Below are 24,151 nucleotides of genomic sequence, written 5' to 3'. Positions count from 1 at the left end.
TAAACCAGGTCTCATGTTCAAACAATCATAAAAAGTGTTCCTTCATAGGTTTGCTCATTTTCTCAACTGATTCCTATTCAGAAGGACGCTGGCTATTACTGTGTTTTTTGTTAAGTCATTTTACTGTATAGTTTTGGAGAAAAGTGCAGGCAAACCAGCCCAATCATCAAAGTGCGTTATAGCACTTAAACCACGTCCCATGTTCAAACACTCATAAAAAGTGTTCCTTCATAGGTTTGCTCATTTTCTCGTCTGATTTCTGTTCAGAGGGACCCTGGCTATTATTGTATGTATTATCAAGTCATTTTACTGTATAGTTTTGGAGAAAAATGCAGGCAAACCCAGCCCAATCATCAAAGTGTGTTATTAAACCACGTCCCATGTTCAAACACTCATAAAAAGTGTTCCTTCATAGGTTTGCTCATTCTCTCAACTGATTCCTGTTCAAAGGGACCCTGGCTATTACTGTGTTTATTGTCAAGTCATTTTACTGTATAGTTTTGGAGAAAAGTGCAGGCAAACCCAGCCCAATCATCAAAGTGCGTTATAGCACTTAAAACACGTCCCATGTTCAAACACTCATAAAAAGTGTTCCTTCATAGGTTTGCTCATTTTCTTATCTGATTCCTGTTCAGAGGGACCCTGGCTATTACTGTATTTATTATCAAGTCATTTTACTGTATAGTTTTGGAGAAAAGTATAGGCAAATTCAGCACACTCATCAAAATACGTTCTGGCACTTAAACCACGTCCATGTTCAAACATTCATAAAAACTGTTCTTTCATAGGTTTGCTTATTTTCTAAACTGATTCCTGTTCCGAGGGACCCTGGCTATTACTGTATTTATTATCAAGTCATTTTACTGTAAAGTTTTGGAGAAAAGTGCAGGCAAACCCAGCCCAATCATCAAAGTGTATTCTAGCACTTTAAGCCACGTACCATGTTAAAACACTCATAAAAAGTGTTCCTTCATAGGTTTGCTCATTTTCTCAACTGATTCCTGTTCAGAGGGACCCTGGCTATTACCGTATTTATTATCAAGTCATTTTAATGTATAGTTTTGGAGAAAAGTAAAGTCAAACCCAGCCCAATCATTAACCCACGTCCCATGTTCAAATACTCATAACACTTCCGGTAAAATGACTTGATAATAAATACAGTAATAGCCAGGGTCCCTCTGAACAGGAATCAGTTGAGAGAATGAGCAAACCTATGAAGGAACACTTTATATGAGTGTTTAAACATGGGACGTGGTTTAAGTGCTATAACGCACTTTGATGATTGGGCTGGGTTTGCCTGCACTTTTCTCCAAAACTATACAGTAAAATGACTTGATAATAAATACAGTAATAGCCAGGGTCCCTCTGAACAGAAGTCAGTTGAGAGAATGAGCAAACCTACGAAGGAACACTTTTTTATGAGTGTTTGAACATGGGACTTGGTTTAAGTGGTAGAACACACTTTGATGATTAGGCTTGGTTTGCCTGCACTTTTCTCCAAAACTATCCAGTAAAATGACTTGAAAAAAATAAAATACAGCAATAGCCAGGGTCCCTCTGAACAGGAGTCAGTTGAGAAAATGAGCAAACCTATGAAGGAACACTTTTAATGAGTGTTTGAAAATGGGATGTGGTTCAAGTGGTAGAACACACTTTGATGATTGGGGTGAGTTTGCCTGTACTTTTTTGGAAATGTATACAGTACAATGATTTGATAATACATACAGTAATAGCCAGGGACCCTCTGAACAGGAATCAGTTGAGAAAATGAGCAAACCTATAAAGGAACACTTTTAATGAGTGTTTGAAAATGGGATGTGGTTCAAGTGGTAGAACACACTTTGATGATGGTGCTGAATTTGCCTGTACTTTTCTCCAAAACTATACAGTAAAATGACTTTGATAATACATAGAGTAATAGCCAGCTTCCCTCTGAACAGGAATCAATTGAGAGAATGAGCAAACCTATTAAGGAACACTTTTAATGAGTGTTTGAAAATGGGATGTGGTTCAAGTGGTAGAACGCACTTTGATGATTGGGGTGAGTTTGCCTGTACTTTTCTCCAAATTTATACAGTAAAATGACTTGATAATACATACAGTAAGAGCCAGGGTCCCTCTGAACAGGAATCCGTTGAGAAAATGAGCAAACCTATGAAGGAACACTTTTAATGAGTGTTTGAAAATGGGATGTCGTTCCAAGTGGTAGAACACACTTTGATAATTGGAGTGAGTTTGCCTGTACTTTTCTCCAAATTTATACAGTAAAATGACTTGATAATACATACAGTAAGAACCAGGGTCCCTCTGAACAGGAATCCGTTGAGAAAATGAGCAAACCTATGAAGGAACACTTTTAATGAGTGTTTGAAAATCGGATATGGTTCAAGTGGTAGAACACACTTTGATGATTGAGGTGAGTTTGCCTGTACTTTTCTCCAAATTTATACAGTAAAATGACTTGATAATACATACAGTAAGAGCCAGGGTCCCTCTGAACAGGAATCCGTTGAGAAAATGAGCAAACCTATGAAGGAACACTTTTAATGAGTGTTTGAAAATCGGATATGGTTCAAGTGGTAGAACACACTTTGATGATTGAGGTGAGTTTGCCTGTACTTTTCTCCAAATTTATACAGTAAAATGACTTGATAATACATACAGTAAGAGCCAGGGTCCCTCTGAACAGGAATCCGTTGAGAAAATGAGCAAACCTATGAAGGAACACTTTTAATGAGTGTTTGAAAATGGGATGTCGTTCAAGTGGTAGAACACACTGATAATTGGAGTGAGTTTGCCTGTACTTTTCTCCAAAACCATACAGTAAAATGACTTGAAAAAAATAAAATACAGCAATAGCCAGGGTCCCTCTGAACAGGAGTCAGTTGAGAAAATGAGCAAAACTATGAAGGAACACTTTTAATGAGTGTTTGAAAATGGGATGTGGTTCAAGTGGTAGAACACACTTTGATGATTGGGGTGAGTTTGCCTGTACTTTTTTGGAAATGTATACAGTACAATGATTTGATAATACATACAGTAATAGCCAGGGACCCTCTGAACAGGAATCAGTTGAGAAAATGAGCAAACCTATAAAGGAACACTTTTAATGAGTGTTTGAAAATGGGATGTGGTTCAAGTGGTAGAACACACTTTGATGATGGTGCTGAATTTGCCTGTACTTTTCTCCAAAACTATACAGTAAAATGACTTTGATAATACATAGAGTAATAGCCAGGGTCCCTCTGAACAGGAATCAATTGAGAGAATGAGCAAACCTATTAAGGAACACTTTTAATGAGTGTTTGAAAATGGGATGTGGTTCAAGTGGTAGAACGCACTTTGATGATTGGGGTGAGTTTGCCTGTACTTTTCTCCAAATTTATACAGTAAAATGACTTGATAATACATACAGTAAGAGCCAGGGTCCCTCTGAACAGGAATCCGTTGAGAAAATGAGCAAACCTATGAAGGAACACTTTTAATGAGTGTTTGAAAATGGGATGTCGTTCCAAGTGGTAGAACACACTTTGATAATTGGAGTGAGTTTGCCTGTACTTTTCTCCAAATTTATACAGTAAAATGACTTGATAATACATACAGTAAGAGCCAGGGTCCCTCTGAACAGGAATCCGTTGAGAAAATGAGCAAACCTATGAAGGAACACTTTTAATGAGTGTTTGAAAATCGGATATGGTTCAAGTGGTAGAACACACTTTGATGATTGAGGTGAGTTTGCCTGTACTTTTCTCCAAATTTATACAGTAAAATGACTTGATAATACATACAGTAAGAGCCAGGGTCCCTCTGAACAGGAATCCGTTGAGAAAATGAGCAAACCTATGAAGGAACACTTTTAATGAGTGTTTGAAAATGGGATGTCGTTCAAGTGGTAGAACACACTTTGATAATTGGAGTGAGTTTGCCTGTACTTTTCTCCAAAACCATACAGTAAAATGACTTGATAATACATACAGTAAGAGCCAGGGTCCCTCTGAACAGGAATCCGTTGAGAAAATGAGCAAACCTATGAAGGAACACTTTTAATGAGTGTTTGAAAATGGGATGTCGTTCAAGTGGTAGAACACACTTTGATAATTGGAGTGAGTTTGCCTGTACTTTTCTCCAAAACCATACAGTAAAATGACTTGATAATACATACAGTAATAGCCAGGGTCCCTTTGAACAGGAATCAGTTGAGAAAATGAGCAAACCTATGAAGGAACACTTTTAATGAGTGTTTGAAAATGGGATGTGGTTCAAGTGGTAGAACGCACTTTGATGATTGGGGTGAGTTTGCCTGTACTTTTCTCGACATTTATACAGTAAAATGACTTCATAATACATACAGTAATAGCCAGGGTCCATCTGAACAGGAATCAGGTGAAAGAATGAGCAAACCTATGAAGGAACACTTTTTATGAGTGTTTTAACATGGGATGTGGTTTAAGTGGTAGAACGCACTGTGATTATGGTGCTGAATTTGCCTGTACTTTTCTCAAAATTTATACAGTAAAATGACTTGATAATACATACAGTAATAGCCAGGGTCCCTCTGAACAGGAATCAATTGAGAGAATGAGCAAACCTATGAAGGAACACTTTTTATGAGTGTTTGAACATGGGACGTGTAAATAGTTTGAACATGGGAGCGCATATATATATACAGTATATATATATATATATATATTTAATGATAAGTGAAAGATTAAAAGCCACTAAAATCCGATTGTATCATATTTGTCATTTACATTGACATAAAAAAGTTAAATAAGTAAATAAATAAATAATCATCACTACATATAATAATAACGAGTGTATACATTATACAAACATTAAAAAACAACAAAAAATGCTAAATGAATGTATTGATAATTAACATTAATATTCAATTTCATTCACATTGATAAAGTAGGCAATAATAATGTATATTATATATATATATATATATATATATATATATATATATAAACATTCAAATTAACAATTAAATGTAAAAAAAAGTAATGATGTATGATAATTAACATTAACACGAGCATGAATAAATTAAATCTTTAAAAAATAAAATTGAAATTGATGTAAATCATATATAGGCCAACCAACATAAAAATAATAATAAAAAAACGAAAAAGTCATGTTTAAAAAAAAAAAACTTTATTATTTGTCTCATAATAAGATGGAAAATAGCAGAAAATAGTGTCTAAAAAACGTAAATATTAACAATAAAAATGCATGATACATTTTTAATAATATGAAATTGAATACATTATAATAGGTATAATTAATATTTAAGCCTAGAAACATTACAAATAACAACAAACAAACAATATTAAAAGTCATGTTTTAGGAAAAAATCATGAAATTGTATTATTTGTGTCCTAATACGATGGAAAATAGCAGGAAAATGAGTCTTAAAATCAATTTGGGCGTCTTTCAGCACCCATACCGTAAGTGCAGGATTTGACGCGCATGATAAAAAAATGTGCGGCTGGCTTGACCGTGTATTTTTCAAGCGCGGCCCACTTGACCGCAGTCCGTAACTAACGTTAGATAAACAAGACATGTAATGATTGGGCTAACAACTTACCAATTAAATCAAGACAACCCTGCTGTATAATGTTATGGGCTCTCACTGAGCTCTAATATGCCTCTCCACCTGAAAAAGCAAGAACTGTATTATAATTAGTATTAGTTTAGTATTAATTAATAAAAAAAATAAAAACAATCAGACTTACCACGAGTAGCCTATGCTATCCAGTATTCTGATATCGACGATGACAAATTATATCATTTGTCTGTACTATTCCTTCTATAAGAAATCATATCAACAATATAGTGTAGCAGTAAATAAATAAAGAAATAAACTTAATATCAGCTAAATGAAATAGAAAGCTACGCTTACAGACGCTCACATCCAAACGTGTAATCACAACACTCACTGACGTCTTCACTTCCAGGTCAAGAAGCTGTCAATCAAAAACTCAGTAGCCAATGAGAATACACTGCTACTAGCCCCGCCCCCACAAGAGATTTGTGTCAGAACAACGAACGCAAACTCAGGGAGTGTAAACGAAAACTTCAGAAGCGTAAATGAAAACTCTGGAAGCGTATTTGTAAGTGTAGATCAGTAAACGAAATATGAGGAATAGTTAGCAAAACATGTAGTGTGTTAAAAAACAAAGTCAAAAAAATTGCTTGTGGTTCATTCTTTTTCAGTTTCAAAGATATTTTATTCAGTTTCAATTTATATTTTCATTCGTTTCTTGAAAAGTTACGTTAATTTTTATTGGCTCAAAATTAATTCGATAATATCAGAGCCCAAAAGAGCACACACACGCAGACACAGCGGAGAGCACAGTAAACACATATATAGTTTAATATTAGTTTATGTACCAGGATTCCCGCTAAAAACCTAACAATGGTCATTTTAAAGTGGTAATTTCTAAAATGGAAATAAAATGTTTTAATAATAATAATAATAATAAGTAAATGATTATACTGGTGTGTAACATGTTTACTTCCAATTTAAAAGATTTTCTTTAAGATGTATTGATGTTTAAATAATACTATAAGTGCATTTGAACAAAATATTGTGGATCGAAATGAATCGCTCTGAATCAGCAAAAGAAGAAGAAGAAGAAGAAAAGTAATGTCTAAAGCTGCAATTTTGGTTACATTTTGTAATAAAACATGTTTTATTTTTTATATATTTTCACTACATCTAATCTGTCAGACCCCTGCAACAACTACACTGTGCTGAACAATCCATGGAGATCCATCAGTAATGGACGTGGCTCCATGTGTGACCGGTCCGTCTCCTGGAGCGGCTGGTATCGTCTCTTCATTAACAGCACTAGCGCTCATATCCCAGACACGTGTGTTGCGAGGTACAGATGTGGCACTAATTACGCACTGTGGATCCGTGGTGGACACCCAACAGTAACAGATGGAGTCGTCACTCGAGATGTCTGCGGTAACTGGAACAATTTCTGCTGCTATTACGGGTCTTATCCCATTAAAGTCAAAGCCTGTCCAGGAGATTATTATGTCTATGAGCTGGTCAGCCCAACTCTCTGTAATTCAGCATACTGTGCAGGTAATTATATTCACATGAGCTCTTTCCACACATTCATGATATTTGTGTTTCTGTTGATTAATCATTATTCATCCAAACTTTCAGACACTGGCAGCATTAACACACCAGTCACCATCTCACCTGGTAATGTAACATTACATATTTTTGTTAATCCATTGCTACAGTGGATTTCTCAGGGTTAGACACATTATTTTATCTAGCGTGTGTGTCAGCGTTACTTAAATAAATGTTTATTTTATTATAAACCACAAAGTTTCCCAGCTAACAGAGTTTAGTTACAAGAATGTTCTCCAAATATTCAATGTTGCTTGAACATAAAAAGCGGAGAACACACACACACACACACACACACACACACACACACACACATCACACAAACAGCGGAGAGCACACACACACACACATCGGAAAGCACACAGAAACACACAGCGGAGAGCACACACACGGCGGAAAGCACACACACACAGCGGAGAGAACACACGCACACACACACACACACACACACACACACAGCGGAGAGAACATACACACACACACACAGCGGAAAGCACACATCACACACAAACACACACACAGCGGAGAGAACACACACACACACACACACACACACACACAGGAAAGCACACACACACACACACCATACCTGTCAACACTCCCGTTTTTGCCGTGTTTCTCCCGTTTTTTTAGCCCCATCTCCCGTACCCCTCCCGGTTTGTTATTTCTCCCGGGAAACTCCCGTAATTTGCATGGCACAAACTCCTTTATGAATAATCCAACCAATATGTTTGTCTAATGTTGTTGACCAGTTGCCATATTTGATTAACTGTAGTATATTCACACAATACACCGCAATCCACAGACCATTTACAATTTCAACCTGTTTGTCACCTCAACCTGGCAACCCTTTTACCCAGTTGCGCAGTCGCGGAAATATCTCAACCCGAAAGTGAGCCGATAGACACAAGGGTGTAATCCATCGACCGGAAGTTGAAGCCTCGCGGGAGCTGCCATCTTGTAGCAGAACTTCACTTGCGTTAGCATTTCCATTGACTCCCATTCATTTTGGCGTCACTTTGACAGCGAATAACTTTACATCTGAGGCGTTTGAAGACTCCATTTGTCCTTTATTTATTTCTAAAGAAACACGACAATGTATAAAAGGCTCCATTACCTTGTAGCTTATGTTATGGCCCCGTAGAAGCAGTTTTAGTGAAAGTAGGCTAACGATTGCGTCATATCCACGCAACTCTCTGTCGCACAGTAGAGAGATTACCGTATGGACAGGAGAAGAAGCTCGCACGCAATCGGGGAAACGTGGAGGCAAAATGACTAAATAATTAAAGAATACCTACCAAGATTGTCTCCTTCTCCTAGCTCATGGACAGCTCCTACTCACACTCTCCGCCTCTGTGAATTTCGGAAGGGAATGATTCAGATTTCTCATGCCACGTCCACTACAAGACAGACGGGTCACTCACGTCACATCTACGTAGTCAAGCTCTGTTTGAGTCTGCGCGTCAGGGACGGAAGTGCTAAAAAATCGCCAAAAACGGGCTTCAATTGTCTCAATGGAGTTCCAATGAGATCGCTCTGTCCATTTCTTTCACTGTCTATGGATAGACATGATGGCGGGTGAAGGCGGTGTCCCCGCAAATAAACTGATATAGGCTACAGTTAACGTGTTGCTTCAGGAAGAATAGGGATAGCACAAAACTGAAGTTATTGCATGCCGAGGCCAGACAGACTCACGGAGGTGATTGGCATCTCACAACTTGTAATTTATTCCCAAATCGAACTCGTGTAGGTTACTTAAACAAAATAAGCTAAAAATTTGCATCAAACAGGAATTACCCGCATACATGGGATTAGTGATGTGACATTTGAAGCGAGGCGTCGGAGCTTGTGTCGAGCAAAAGGGGGCATGCCAGATGAAGCCGCGATTCGTGGCTTGTGTTGTTAACGTGAAAATCACGTGACTAATGACAAACGAGGCCTCGGTTTGTGTGAAAACGTCATCGGTACGGTCTGAGTGTCGTTTGTTCGAAACTCGCGCCACCTTGTGGGTGTTGTCAGGAGTAGTAGAATCAGTTGTAGTAGTGTTGGAGTTAGAGAGTTGTTTCATCATCGTTATTGTGCAATATATGTGTTAGGGCTGCATATTATTACATTATTAGGTTAGATTAGTTATAGTTTATTGTTAGTATTAACTATAGCTATATTATTGTATTGTTATATTAATTAGATAAGATTATTTGGACTGCTTTGGATTTGGACTGGACTGGTTTTTGATTTGGATTGCCCTTTTAGAATTGTTTGCTTTTTGTGACCTAATCCTTTTTTTCTTGTAATGGAGCCAGCAAGAAAGAGCTTATTATTATTTTACTGTCTTGATATAGCTAATAATCCTCACTATATGGCTGTATAATATTTAATGTCTAAGCCCCAACACACTTGAAAAAAATCTGTTCCTCAATAAAAATAATTTCTAATCCTTCCTTTGGTCCTCTACGTCCCCAGTCCCATAAGCACAACACTGCACAAAAATAGTAACAGTTCAATACACAAAATCACCAGAAACAATTCTTAACCTTTACCACACCACACTTTTCTGTTGCACTTTACTTTATTACACTCCCTCCATCAGGGCCGGCCCGAGGCATAAGCGAACTAAGCGGCTGCTTGCCTAATCGAGGTTATTTTTTATTTTTATTTTTTTTAGATGACTTAAACAAGTAAATGAATAGTTCAAGACAACAAAATTCTGATTTAATGATCAATATACCTGCCTACAAGTTACAACTGCTGCTCTGTCTGCCAGCGTTTAAGTCATACGCATAATCTTCTAGACACCTCGCGCGTGCATAGACAATTTGTTCGCAACTGCACCTAGTCACGGTATATACGCGGAAAATAGCCCGCAGGGGAACTTAACCTTCAAGGTGTAAGGGTAGCAGTTTGAATAAATAATAAACATAGCAGTTTCAACTCTTCTCCACTTTATTATACCACACATGAGATCTCCAAACACCCGCGACACTCCAGTAGCCTAGCAAGTGCGCACGACCCATCTACGGCAAGCCCCGAGGGGAAAAATACATTGCATACACATACAACAAGCACCAGAACATCATAACCGGTATTATAGTAACAGACTGTGTTTGATTATGTCATGTACTATCTAACAAAGTCTGTTATAATAATAATAATAACAATAATAAAGATTTTGAGGATAGTTACTCTGTATTGAGACAGTTGAGAAATAGTATTTTATTTTAATATTTTTAGTTTTCAACAATAGCCTCCTGAGACCCAGAAAGTTTTTTTTTTTTTTTTCCCATGTCATCACATTGTTTATAGCATAATAAACAAATGGTAAAAAAAAAAAAAAAAAAAAAAAAACCTTTTTGAGAAATTATATTTTATTAATATGTAATACGTTGTCCTCTGTAGTGGACGGACACCAGGACTCAGTTGTTAAAATTAAATGACATACAATTATATGTGTAGGCAAAAACAATGGGATTTTTTTTTCCAATCACCAATACATTTTGGGGTTTCAGTATTTTTTTAAACTAAAATTTGTATAAAGATGATTCTTAACTATGTTATGAAAAAATATAACGGAATTAATTGATACACCAATTTACTTATGCAATATATGGGTAAAATTGGCATAAATTAATATTCCCATTCAATGCAAAGTATCTATAAACTGTATCTAATTTGCACATTAATGTGTTCTTGGAGCAACATTTAATGAAAAAAGAAGTGTGAGAATTGGAGTAATAATAAGCAACATTTTAATAATAATATATAATATGTCATAAGAATATTGATGTATAATTTATTTACATATTCACTTGTTATGTCTCTCAGAATGCCTGATAAACATGATTTATGTCCTGATGTTCTCTACAGTGGACATGAATGAAATCAATGCCCTGTAACAGAAAGTCATTTTTTCATTTGAAACCCCATAACATTTTCGTGAGATGTTGGTTGATGAAATACAATTTGAAAAGTAGTTAGATTTAAATTATAATTACAATATATTATCATATTTCCATAAGAGTGCTACATTTGATCACTAAATGAATGTTAGACATTTTTAAAGACCATGGAGAAGTTGTTTTCATGGTGAAACCTCCAAACATTTGGTATCTCTGTATTGCCCTGAATGTGCTCTTTACAGGACATCCAGAAAAAAAAAAAAGTGACATGCATGGTGTCAGAGAAATACACTAAAATATAATGTCCACTACAGTGGACAAAAGTCTATTCCTGGGTCCCAGGAGGATAGGCCTAAGTCTCATTGTTGAAGCCTTGCTCTTACGTTTCTATTTTCTCAGTTTTGTCATCATTTTAGCAAATAATTTATTTTATATGTTTTGAGTCAGTTTTAAGACTGTTAAACCTTTTTTTTATTCAAGTAGGCATCTATTTTTTTTATTAATACATAACCTCAGTGTATTCATTTATAATGTATCATTTTTGCGTGACATTTGTGTCAATAATCATCAAACACAGGTGACTCTGCGTCGTGGGAGGGGCCCCCAAATCAAATTCTGCTTAGGGCCCCCAAAAGGCTCGGGCCGGCTCTGAATCTGGCCATCCTGAGCTTTAGTGGAAGTTGTGTATAGGATCAATGTAACTCAATTAAGTTCAATCAGCATTGTTTTATGTTACAGAAATCTGATTGAATTAGGACACAACAACAAAATTAGAATTTAAATCAGGTAGAAATAACTCGTGTTATCACTGTCTTACTGAAATACTTCTGCGGATCAGCTGTGGGCCGCTATTACCTAAAACGTCTCGGTTACGTATGTAACCCTCGTTCCCTGAGTAGGGAACGGAGACGTTACGTCAGAAGTGACGGAGATTGGGGGTTTCGCATAGAAAGCCAATCCTCTTCGAGTATTTAAAAACGAGCCAATGGCATGCAATGCCTTGGGGCTGCGGAAATTTGCATAGCGTACTCCGCCCTACTCCGTGAGTATAAAAGGAGGAAGTGAACGCAACCGCAGTATGTCTTCGCTGAGGAGCCAAGACTGAACTCGGCGTCTACCCAGCGATACAGCAGAAGTGGCAGGGAGACGTAACGTCTCCGTTCCCTACTCAGGGAACGAGGGTTACATACGTAACCGAGACGTTCCCTTTCGTAGTCACTTCGAGTTACGTCAGAAGTGACGGAGATTGGGGGTCTGTGCCATCACGCCATCTTCAAGCTGTCTTCCAGTGCCCTGCGAAAGTCTGGACCCCCTCCTCTCTTTTTTAGGGATTCTACTTTGACACAGGATTACCAAGGTACACTGGGAAACATATCCCGGGAGGGACATGTTACCAGATGCCTACCGAAGGGAGGACTTAAGAATACACATATGGCCACGAAGGAACGCATATGGAGTCACTGGAGCACCAACCGCAGGTGGCTGCTAAGATTTCAGCTCCAGGGGTGGCAGATGGCTTGCCAAGGGAAGACACATGCTCAGAGAGGCTTACAGTGGATAATACACATGAGACGGTTACCACGGGGAACCGTACGCATGGAGGCACCTAGCCAGCATCCAGAGCCACAGCAGTGGTGCCCGCATCGTCGGTGCTGGAGGACTCAAGACTTCAATGGAAGAACTGAGGAAATATCGCACTTATCCAGTCCGGGGAGTGGAGTGGCGAGCAAGCGAAGACACGTGAGCAGGTCCAGAACTGGCCGAAACGAGAACGTGAGAGGACACTGGCTCAATTCGCAGATTATAGAATCTGGCGAAGGTGTTGGGTGTCGCCCAGCCTGCAGCTCTGCAGATGTCTGTTAGCGAGGCGCCGTGCGCTAAGCCCAAGAGGAGGCCACACTCCGAGTGGAATGGGCCATCACACCAAGGGGGCACGGACGGCCTTGCTGCTGGTAAGACAAAGCAATGGCGTCCACTATCCAGTGGGACAGCCGTTGCTTTGAGAGAGCCCTTCCCTTCTGGCTCCCCCCATAACAGACAAAGAGCTGGTCTGAGGTCCTGAAACACTGAGTTCTGTCGACATAGGTGCGGAGCGCACGTACCGGACAGAGCAGTGCCAAGGCTGGGTCTGCCTCCTCCAGGGGCAGCGCTTGCAGGTTCACCACCTGGTCCCGGAAGGGAGTGGTGGGAACCTTGGGCACATATCCAGGCCGGGGTCTCAGGATCACGTGAGAGTAAGCCGGCCCGAACTCCAGGCACGCTTCGTCAACGGAGAATGCGTGCAGGTCCCCCACCCTCTTGATGGAGGCCAATGCAACCAGGAGTGCTGTCTTCATGGACAGAAACTTTAACTCTACCGATTGCAAAGGCTCAAAGGGATGCCTCTGCAGAGCACTTAAAACTACCGAGAGGTCCCAAGAGGGTACGAGGGGAGGACGAGGCGGATGCAGCCTCCTCGCTCCCCTCAGGAACCTGATGAACAGGTCGTGCTTCCCTAAGAACTTACCTTCCACTGCTTCATGAGAAGCGGCAATGGCCGCGACGTAAACCTTAAGGGTGGAGGGCGACAGCCTGCGCTCCAACCCTTCTTGCAGGAAGGAAAGCACGACACCGTTCGAACATCTCCGGGGGTCTTCTCCGCGAGAAGAACACCAATTGACGAAGAGTTTCCACTTCAACGCATAAAGGTGTCTCGAGGACAACGCTCTTGCGGAAGTGATGGTTGCCGCCACCACAGGTGGCAGCGAACTCAAACCTGCCTCGTCCCATCCAGGAGCCACACGTGCAGCCTCCAAAGATCGGGACGAGGGTGCCACAGAGTGCCCCGTCTCTGAGAGAGTAGGTCCTGTCTCAGAGGAATAGGCCAAGGAGGTGCTGTCGCGAGGAGCATGAGTTCGGAGAACCACGTCTTGGTGGGCCAGTAGGGGGCTACCAGCAAGACCTGCTCCTCGTCCTCCTTGATCTTGCACAACACCCGTGCAAGGAGGCTCACTGGGGGAAACGCAACTTGCGTGGGCCCCGTGGGCAGCTGTGCGCCAGCGCATCTGAGCCGAGCGTACCCCCGGTCAGGGAATAAAACTGGGCGCAGTGGGACGAGTCCCGAGAGGCGAACAGACCTATCTGTGCCTCCCCGAACTGGTCCCAAATCAGCTGGACCGACTGGGGATGGAGTCGCCATTCGCCGGAGATGGGACGGACCCGTGACAGCTCTTCGGCTGCCAGGTTCCGGTCTCCAGGAATGTATACTGCACGAAGGGACCTCAGGTGCTTCTGACTCCATATCAAGAGGTGGCGGGCGAGCTGCGACAACCGGCGCGAGCGTAGACCCCCCTGGTGGTTGATGTACGCTACTGCCGTAGTGTTGTCTGAACGGACAAGCACGTGCTGGCCCGAGATCATCGCTCTGAAGCGGTGTAGGGCGAGCCGTACTGCCAGCAGCTCGAGGCAATTGATGTGCATGAGGCGCTGGGCTCCTGTCCAGGAACCGGCGGCTGCATGCCCATTGCACATGGCACCCCGACCCGTGGTAGATGCATCCGTGGAGACAACGAGATGCCTGGAAACCCGCTGGATAGGGACGCCGGTCCGTAAGAAGCTGGGGTTCAACCACGGGAAGAAGGTTCGGCGGCACGCTGGAGTCACTGGAACTCGGAGCGAACCGCGATGCCATGGCCACCTCGGGACTCGATCGCGAAGCCACAGCTGAAGCGGTCTCATATGAAGCAAACCGAGCGGCGTCACCGCGGCCACGGATGCCATATGCCCCAGGAGCCTCTGAATAGTTTCAGTGGAACCGCACTCTTGCCTTCGAACTGTCGAAGACAAGTCAGCAGTGAGTGCGCGCGCTCGTTCGTGAGCTGCGCGGACATGGCGACCGAGTCTATCTCCATGCCGAGAAAAGAGATCCTCTGCACGGGGCAAAGTTGCTCTTTTCCCGGTTGACCCGAAGGCCCAGACGGGCTAGGTGCCGGAGCACCAGGTCTCTGTGTTCGCAAACCTGAGCTCGTGAGTGTGCCAGTATCAGCCAGTCGTCGAGAAAGTTCAGGATGCGAACCCCGTGCTCGCGAAGGGGAACAAGGGCTGCCTCGACGATCTTCGTGAAGACGCGAGGGGACAGAGCTAACCCGAATGGGAGTATCGTGTACTGATATGCCTGGCCCTCGAAGCAAACCGAAGAAACGGTCTGCGTCGAGGCAAAAAGGAGACATGAAAGTACGCGTCCTTCAGGTCGATCGCTGCAGACCAATTCTGAAACTGAACGCATTCGCGAATGCGTTTGGCTACGAGCATTTTGACCGGTAGTCGATGGAGAGAACAGTTCAAAATGCGCAGATCCAGGATCGGTCGTAACCCACCGGTCTCTTTGGGGACAATGAGTAGGGGCTGTAAAACCCGGGCCTCATCTCGGCTGGAGGGGCCGTCTCGATTGCACCCTTCGCCAGCAGGGTCGTAATCTCCGCTCTCATGACCGGGGTATTGCCACCGACCATCGTGGAGCGAACTCCCCTGAAACGGGGAGGAGACCGTGCGAACTGAATCGCGTAGCCGAATCTGAATGTTCTGATGACCCAGCGGGACAGCCCAGGAAGCGCTAGCCAGGCTTCCAGGAATGAGCCAGCGGGGTCATGCGAACCACAGACGTCCCCCCGGAGGGGCAGCGAGGCAGGTCGACCGGCATGCGTGCGGGAGTTACCCCGTCCGGATGCACCGTCGAGGCCCGCTCCCCGACAGAAGAGACCAGGGAAGGCAGAGCGTTCCACGTGGGGTCTGTTCTGCCGGGGGTCTGGCGATAGAGGGGGAAGGGATTGGCGTAGCCCGGGGACGACACACGCACCCTTCCGCGCCCTCAGAGACAGAGAGGAATGAGCGGGGCGACGCACTGGACGTTGTGCGCGCTCATTCCAGTCTGTGTGCTCAATGACAGTGTCAGCTTTTCCTCAACCAGCTCAGGGAGCTAGCTAAAACAAAGATTCTCCACCGGCCCTCCACCGGGGAAGGAGGGGCCCTGAGAAAAACATGACACTATCACTGAGCGGCCCGCCTCAGGAACATCGCTTCGCCTGGCGTTTAGCGGGGCACACGGCCTGAGGAGGGGGGGGGGACGCTTACCTGAGGCCTCCTCCGCGACGCGAACCGGCTGGAGGCTGCTGCTGGGGCCGCGTGGGAGGGAAGGGAGCCGCAGGGGGGCGTCCTCGGCGGCGAGCTGGCGGAGGCGTATGAGCTGACGGCTAGTTGGAGGCAGCAGCTGGCCGTCGGGGCAGAGAAACCGCCTTCGTCTGCTCCTAGGCGGTCGAGAAGTGCTGGGCAAAGTCCTGGACCGCACCGCCGAACATTATGATGCTTCTGGACCACAGCGGTGGGCATCACCTGACCAAGGGAGCGAGCGGCCGCCTCCGTGACCCGTTCAAGGGCAAGGTAGGCGGCAGGCTCGCAGCTCGCTTGGTCCGTCACCTCCTCGTGCACATTCCTGAGCAGCTAGCTTTGTAGGTGCTCATCATATGCAGGGCGGAGGCTGTCTGTCCCGCCGCTCTACAGAATCGCGCCGCCATAGACGACGAGAACCCATAGGCTTTGGAGGGGCATCTGAGAGCAACCGCCGGTTGACCGGGGGAGCCCCAGCGTACCCACAGACAGCCGCATCGCCGAGGGGAGGAAGGGCGGGGAACTGAAGCACGCTTTTTTTTTTTTTAATATTATTTTTATTTATTTATTTATTTATTTTTTTGTGCGTGTCAGTTCCGCATGCAACTCGGGGAAAAAAAGGAAATTGGGGTTGGCCGTGGCCGTAAGGCGGCAGCGTTACCCAAAAAACAATTATCCAGCCGCGAGAGATCGGGATAGGGCGGAGTTCCACCCCCACCCGATGCTCACGGAGGCCCGAGATAGCACGGCCATCATCGCGGGATCAGACACGGCGACGCCGCCGCTCCCGAGGGAGGCAACGCGGCCGCATCCTCACTTCCCGAGGAGTCAAGCCCGCCATGTGATGCTGCGATCGTCATCGCATCATTCTCTGGAGCGCCGAGCGAAACAGACGGTACCTCAGAGAGGCAGACGTCTGAAGCGATACAGCGCTCACTGGCTCTAACACTGAGCGGTGGGTGTGACCCGAGAAACTAACGTCGGGGTTTTTTGTCACACATTCACCGTCATATCACCCTATCCGCGAGTCGAACAGCTTCTATTTTAAGAAGCAGAACGAGTAACGGACACGGGGACTCTCACTATCAGATCATTGAGTCTCGATCACAGTGTAGAGATGCTCATGTTCCCATTCAGAAGGCGATCGCGACCATCAGAAAATGACATGAGACGAACGCACCCAGAAGAACACGGGCGAGTCGTCTTTAAAAAGACGTGCCGCGTGCAGCTCTTTCACTTAAAGAGAGGAGGAAATTCACTCTTTCAGCGCTGAGGCGACCAGGGAGAAGCGCAAAGTCTGGCAGACCACTGCTCAGATCGCAGGCAATGCAGAGTCTCGCTGGGTACCGCCGTCACACCAACACTGAAGAGGACGCTCGTCTCGAAGAGTCTTGAACAGTGAGAATGGCTTTCAGGAGTGAAGAGTTCTCTTGGCTCCGAAGCGAAAACATACTGCGGTTGCGTTCACTTCCTCCTTTTATACTCACGGAGTAGGGCGGAGTACGCTATGCAAATTTCCGCAGCCCCAAGGCATTGCATGCCATTGGCTCGTTTTTAAATACTCGAAGAGGATTGGCTTTCTATGCGAAACCCCCAATCTCCGTCACTTCTGACGTAACTCGAAGTGACTACGAAAGGGAACTGTGTCTGCTGTTTTACTCAAACCATTTAATTTAAATATTTTTCTTCATTATATGCATATGAAATATGGAGGAAACTGAATACCAGATTGTTACTTTAATATTAGTTTATGTACCAGGATTCCTGCTAAAAACCTAACAATGGTCATTTTAAAGTGGTCATTTCTAAAATGGAAATAAAATCTTTTAAAAATAATAATAATATGTAAATGATTATAGTCGTGTGTAACATGTTTACTTCCAATTTAAAAGATTTTCTTAAGGATGTATTGATGTTTAAATAATACTATAAGTGCCTTAAAAAAATATTGTGGATTGAAATGAATCGCTCTGAATTAGCAAAAGAAGAAGAAGAAAGTCATGTCTGAAGCTGCAATTTTGGTTACATTTTGTAATAAAACACGTTTTTCAGAAACTTGTTAATTTCTTAATATATTTTCACTACAGCTAATCTGTCAGACCCCTGCAACACCTACACTGTGCTGGACAATCCATGGAGATCCATCAATAATACATATAACCCCTACTGTGACGCCTATGTCCCCTGGAGCGGCTGGTATCGTCTCTTCATTAATGGCATGAGCGCTCATATCTCAGACACGTGTGTTGCTTATGGCAGATGTGGCACTGCTGTCCCGCTGTGGATCCGTGGTGGACACCCAACAGTAACAGATGGAGTCGTCACTCGAGATGTCTGCGGTTACGATGGGAGTTTCTGCTGCTATTACGGGTCTTATCCCATTAAAGTCAAAGCCTGTCCAGGAGATTATTATGTCTATGAGCTGGTTAGTCCACCTATTTGTCCTTCATCATACTGTGCAGGTAATTATATTCACATGAGCTCTTTCTACACATTCATGATATTTGTGTTTCTGTTGATTAATCATTATTCATCCAAACTTTCAGACACTGGCAGCATTAACACCAGCCCTACAACTGTCACACCAGTGACCATCTCACCTGGTAATGTAACACACTGTGTCTCTATTGGCTTATTTCCTGAATGTTTTCTAATGTATGTAGTCTACAGATCAGGGCTGTATTTCCCAAAAGCATCATCATAAGTCTGAGTTGATGGCAGAGCAGCGGACACCAATGGCCTCTATGATCAACTAAGGCTTACGATGCTTTTAGGAAACACCGCTCTGTACCATTGGATAGATGTGTGCTTGTGTCAGAAGAATAAAATATTCACTGCACGACTATAATTCAATAAAAACATCAGCTGTTGTTGCCAGTACTTTACTGTAGAAAATACAGTAGCAACATATTGTTTCCTCCAGTTGATTTTTGTTAATCCATTGCTACAGTGGATTTCTCAGGGTTAGACATTTATCTAGCGTGTGTGTCAGCGTTTGCGTTTATATATATATATATATATATATATATATATATGGGGGATGGGGGGTTCCTAGCAGTGACAGTGAAGAAATCCAGTATTGTTTGTATAGTCTACAAGTTTTCGTTAAACATGAAAGGCTCAACAACAGTTATGAAACATATAATATGAAACACTGCATGAAAAGTGGGATTTTCGTCAGTAAGCGGCACTGTAGATTGTCGTGGAAGTTCAGGTTTATGACTGCACACAGCAATTTACAGGCAACACTAAAAACTGCCGTGAATTGCCAGAAATTGACGTGGGCCTTGCTTGCCAGTTGTCCCCCCATGACCCCCTTCTCCTAAATCTAGAGGAGGCTTTGACATGTAAATGAAAATGCTGTGAACTATACACATGCAAATAAGAGTAGGGGAGTTTCACCCCAGGTAACATTTTTCTGAAAGGTATACCTCATTCTAGGACAATCTCTGGTAGAAATAGATCAGGCTCAGTATAACCTAATTGCAGTGTTTTTTTTTTTTTTAACATTACACATAACGCACAACAATAACATGACATCCAAAAAGATAACAATCAACAAATAATAATTTCACAATAAATAAGAAACAAATAAAAATAGGAAAGAATTGAACAAATAAAATAATAAGGGGAAAAGGACTATCTATTATGTATAATATAATGATTTAAGAGAAAGTTAGAAACCAGTAATTTGTACTATTTAAAGAAAGAAAATAGCATACACATTAATTCAGTTTTCAATTTGCTTCAATATTCTTTAGCAAATATAATTGTATCACTACATTTTTTATCGATACATTTGAGAGACTCAATATACTGAAAACTGAAGACAGAAAAAAAAACTTCAAACAAGGTTTAGAATTATTCATTTTACTGTTATGAATATGAAATTTTCCTAATAAATGTAAAAGATTCATCATAACATTTACAGAAGAAGTTTTCAAAATATACGATAACATCTTTGGATGTTAATTCACAGCTATAAACAGATGTTTTTGTTTTTTTACCATTTTTTTACTGGTTTATTTATTTTAAGTAGCCTAATCAAGTTATTTATTTATGCATATATGTATTTTTACATTTCATGGTAGCCTATTTAGGTATATCCACCTTATTCCTAATTTAAAAAGAACTAACAGCAGCAGAAAAGTCAAGGACAGCCGAGGACAGCTTAGTCTCAGCCTCAGACGTAACGCCCATGTAACGTTGGCTAAACATCTGATGCGTATGGTACACCTAACTGGAAACACTTCAGGAATGTCAAAGTCTTCATCTGATTGGTTAAATTTTATCGCATTTCCGGGGGCCGTCAGTGTCGCGTTTATTTTCGATCCGCCGGGAAACAAAACGCAGACGTGTGATTGCGGAAGAAAAACTGTTGTGTTTATATGTGTGACAATGAGCATTTATCAAGATCAGCTAAACATAGTTGTATGTCCCTTCCAATCTATTATGGAAGATCAAGTGAAGTACCCAACCGTGAAGGGGATATCAGCCGTGTAACACACACACACACACACACACACACACAGCGGAGAGCACAGTGCAAACACACACACACACACACACACACACACACACACACACACACACAGCGGAGAGCACAGTGCAAACACACACACACACACACACACACACACACACGCAAACACACACAGAGAGCACAGTAAACACACATATAGTTTAATAGTTTATGTACCAGGATTCCCGCTGAAACCCTAACAATGGTCATTTTAAAGTGGTAATTTCTAAAATGGAAATAAAATGTTTTAAATATAATAATAATATGTAAATGATTATACTGGTGTGTAACATGTTTACTCCCAATTTAAAAGATTTTCTTTAAGATGTATTGATGTTTAAATAATACTATAAGTGCATTTGAAAAAATATTGTGGATCAAAATGAATCGCTCTGAATTAGCAAAAGAAGAAGAAGAAGAAAAAAGGGTAACACTTTAGAATACGGTTCCTTCGTTAATGAATAACTACACAAGAACTAATGAGTAACACAATATTAACAATCTAGTAACTATTATTAACTAACAAGAAACTCTAATTAACGAACTAGTAAGTAATAGCGCACAGACGAAAGTGGTAGTTCACTATTAAGTAATCAATAACTACTATTTTTTTAATACTTCCCAGAGAACTACTGAAAAAGTTTATTAATAATCTAGTAACTACTATTAACTAAAATAAACTCTTATTAACGAATTAGTAAGTAATAGCTCACAGATGAAAGTGTTACTAGATACTTCTGTGGGAATTACTAATTATTTGGATTCGTATTATAAAGTGAAGATCATGGGAACTAACTAGTAATTACTAAAGTATTACTAAAGACATTTTCTAAAAGTTACTAAAGTTCACCAAAAAATCTCAAACGTTTGCACAAATCATGACTAGATCATGTAGTAACACTTGAGTCATTACTAGTTAGTTCCAATGATCTTCACTTTATAATACGGATCCAAATAATTAGTAATTCCCACAGAAGTATCTAGTAACACTTTCATCTATGAGCTATTAATTACTAGTTATTTGGATCCGTATTATAAAGTGAAGATCATGGGAACTAACTAGTAATTACTCAATTGTTACTAAAGACATTTTCTAAAAGTATACTAAAGTTCACCAAAAATCTCAAACATTTGCACAAATCATGACTAGATCATGTAGTAACACTTGAGTAATTACTAGTTAGTTCCAATGATCTTCACTTTATAATACGAATCCAAATAATTAGTAATTCCCACAGAAGTATCTAGTAACACTTTCATCTGTAAACTATTACTTACTAATTCGTTAATAAGAGTTTATTTTAGTTAATAGTAGTTACTAGATTGTTAATAAACTTTTTCAGTAGTTCTCTGGGAAGAATTAAAAAAATAGTAGTTATTGATTACTTAATAGGGAACTACCACTTTCGTCTGTGCGCTATTACTTACTAGTTCGTTAATCAGAGTTTCTTGTTAGTTAATAATAGTTACTAGATTGTTAATATTGTGTTACTCATTAGTTCTTGTGTAGTTATTCATTAACGAAGGAACCGTATTCTAAAGTGTTACCGAAAAAAGTAATGTCTAAACCTGCAATTTTGGTTACATTTTGTAATAAAACATGTTTTTCATGTTTTTTTTTTTAATTATATTTTTAATATATTTTCACTACATCTAATCTGTCAGACCCCTGCAACAACTACACTGTGCTGAACAATCCATGGAGATCCATCAGTAATGGACGTGGCTCCATGTGTGACACGTCTGTCTCCTGGAGCGGCTGGTATCGTCTCTTCATTAACAGCATGAGCGCTCATATTCCAGACACGTGTGTTGCTCAGTTCAGATGTGGCACTGATACCGCACTGTGGATCCGTGGTGGACACCCAACAGTAACAGATGGAGTCGTCACTCGAGATGTCTGCGGTCACTGGGACAATTTCTGCTGCTATTTCGGGTCTTATCCCATTAAAGTCAAAGCCTGTCCAGGAGATTATTATGTCTATGAGCTGGTCAGACCAAATGTCTGTGATTCAGCATACTGTGCAGGTAATTATATTCACATGAGCTCTTTCTACACATTCATGATATTTGTGTTTCTGTTGATTAATCATTATTCATCCAAACTTTCAGACACTGGCAGCATTAACACCAGCTCTACAACTGTCACACCAGTGACCATCTCACCTGGTAATGTAACACACTGTGTCTCTATTGGCTTATTTCCTGAATGTTTTCTAATGTATGTAGTCTACAGATCAGGGCTGTATTTCCTAAAAGCATCATCATAAGTCTGAGTTGATGGCAGAGCAGCGGACACCAATGGCCTCTATGATCAACTAAGGCTTACGATGCTTTTAGGAAACACCGCTCTGTACCATTGGATAGATGTGTGCTTGTGTCAGAAGAATAAAATATTTACTGCATGACTATAATTCAATAAAAACATCAGCTGTTGTTGCCAGTACTTTACTGTAGAAAATACAGTAGTAACATAATGTTGCCTCATTTGATTTTTGTTAATCCATTGCTAGAGTGGATTTCTCAGGGTTAGATACATTATTTTATCTAGCGTGTGTGTCCGCGTTATTTAAATAAATGTTTATTTTATAAACCACAAAGCTTCAGAGTTTAGTTACAAGAATGTCCTCCAAATATTCAATGTTGCTTGAACGTAAAAAGCGGAGAACACACACACACACACACAGCGGAGAGCACACACACACACACATGCACACACACACACACACAGCGGAGAGCACACACACACACACACACACTGTAACGGTCACCAGGTGGAGTGCCCTTGAGAGTCACCAGAGGGCACTCCACACCAGATGTTCATGTTTCCCTCACAACTACATTTCCCAGAACTCACTGCCCGGACTCATCACTGATCACATTCACCTGTACCTCATTCACTGATTGCATTCACCTGTGTCTCATCCTGTTAGTGTGTCTATATATAGACGGTTTCATCAGACGCGTTGCCATGGTGATGAGCTGGCCCAAAGTTAACTTCCGTTCTGTTCGTTTATTAGTGTTTACTGGATAATATGGCATTGACTACAAATGCAGTGAAATTTTAAGGTGATGAGCAGGTTATTGAGCTGTGGGGTGCAACCTGACCTAGGGAGCAAACGCAATTTTTAAAAATAAAAATGTCAAGGTTTCCTATGAGGGAGACGGCGGTATTAAAATAGCCTATGTTTATCTGAGTGATAACCGGTACAGTGTTTCCCATACATTTATTAGTGGCAGCCCACCACATTATCAGCGCTGACCGCCACATATTGATTTCCGTGTTTTTAACAATTTAAGATGGGAAAAGTTGTAATTGACTAACTTACAGAGTTGCGTGCAGCGCATATTCGCTCGCTCTCACTCTTTCTCTCTCTCTCTCTCGCAAACACATTGACCAGTCTGTGTATTGAATGGTTAGTATCATAAACAGCGCTGCAC

General features: G+C 41.6%; 1 protein-coding gene across 1 annotated transcript in view; it reads left to right on the top strand.

Moving 5' to 3' along the window:
- LOC120487600 (uncharacterized) overlaps window positions 1–24,151 on the top strand; it is a 55,768-nt gene that overhangs the window by 13,289 nt on the left and 18,328 nt on the right. The window contains exons 4-7 of the mRNA XM_089132801.1: window positions 6,734–7,096; window positions 18,735–18,791; window positions 22,376–22,738; window positions 22,823–22,879. Of these exons, the coding sequence (XP_088988927.1) occupies window positions 6,734–7,096; window positions 18,735–18,791; window positions 22,376–22,738; window positions 22,823–22,879 (840 nt within the window). The remainder of the gene's footprint in view (window positions 1–6,733; window positions 7,097–18,734; window positions 18,792–22,375; window positions 22,739–22,822; window positions 22,880–24,151) is intronic.

Source organism: Pimephales promelas, chromosome 6 (assembly GCF_988280905.1).
Source record: "Pimephales promelas chromosome 6, fPimPro1.hap1.1, whole genome shotgun sequence".
NCBI lineage: Eukaryota > Metazoa > Chordata > Actinopteri > Cypriniformes > Leuciscidae > Pimephales > Pimephales promelas.
The sequence above is the reverse complement of the archived record's forward strand: the minus strand, read 5'-3'. Positions and strand labels throughout refer to the sequence as shown.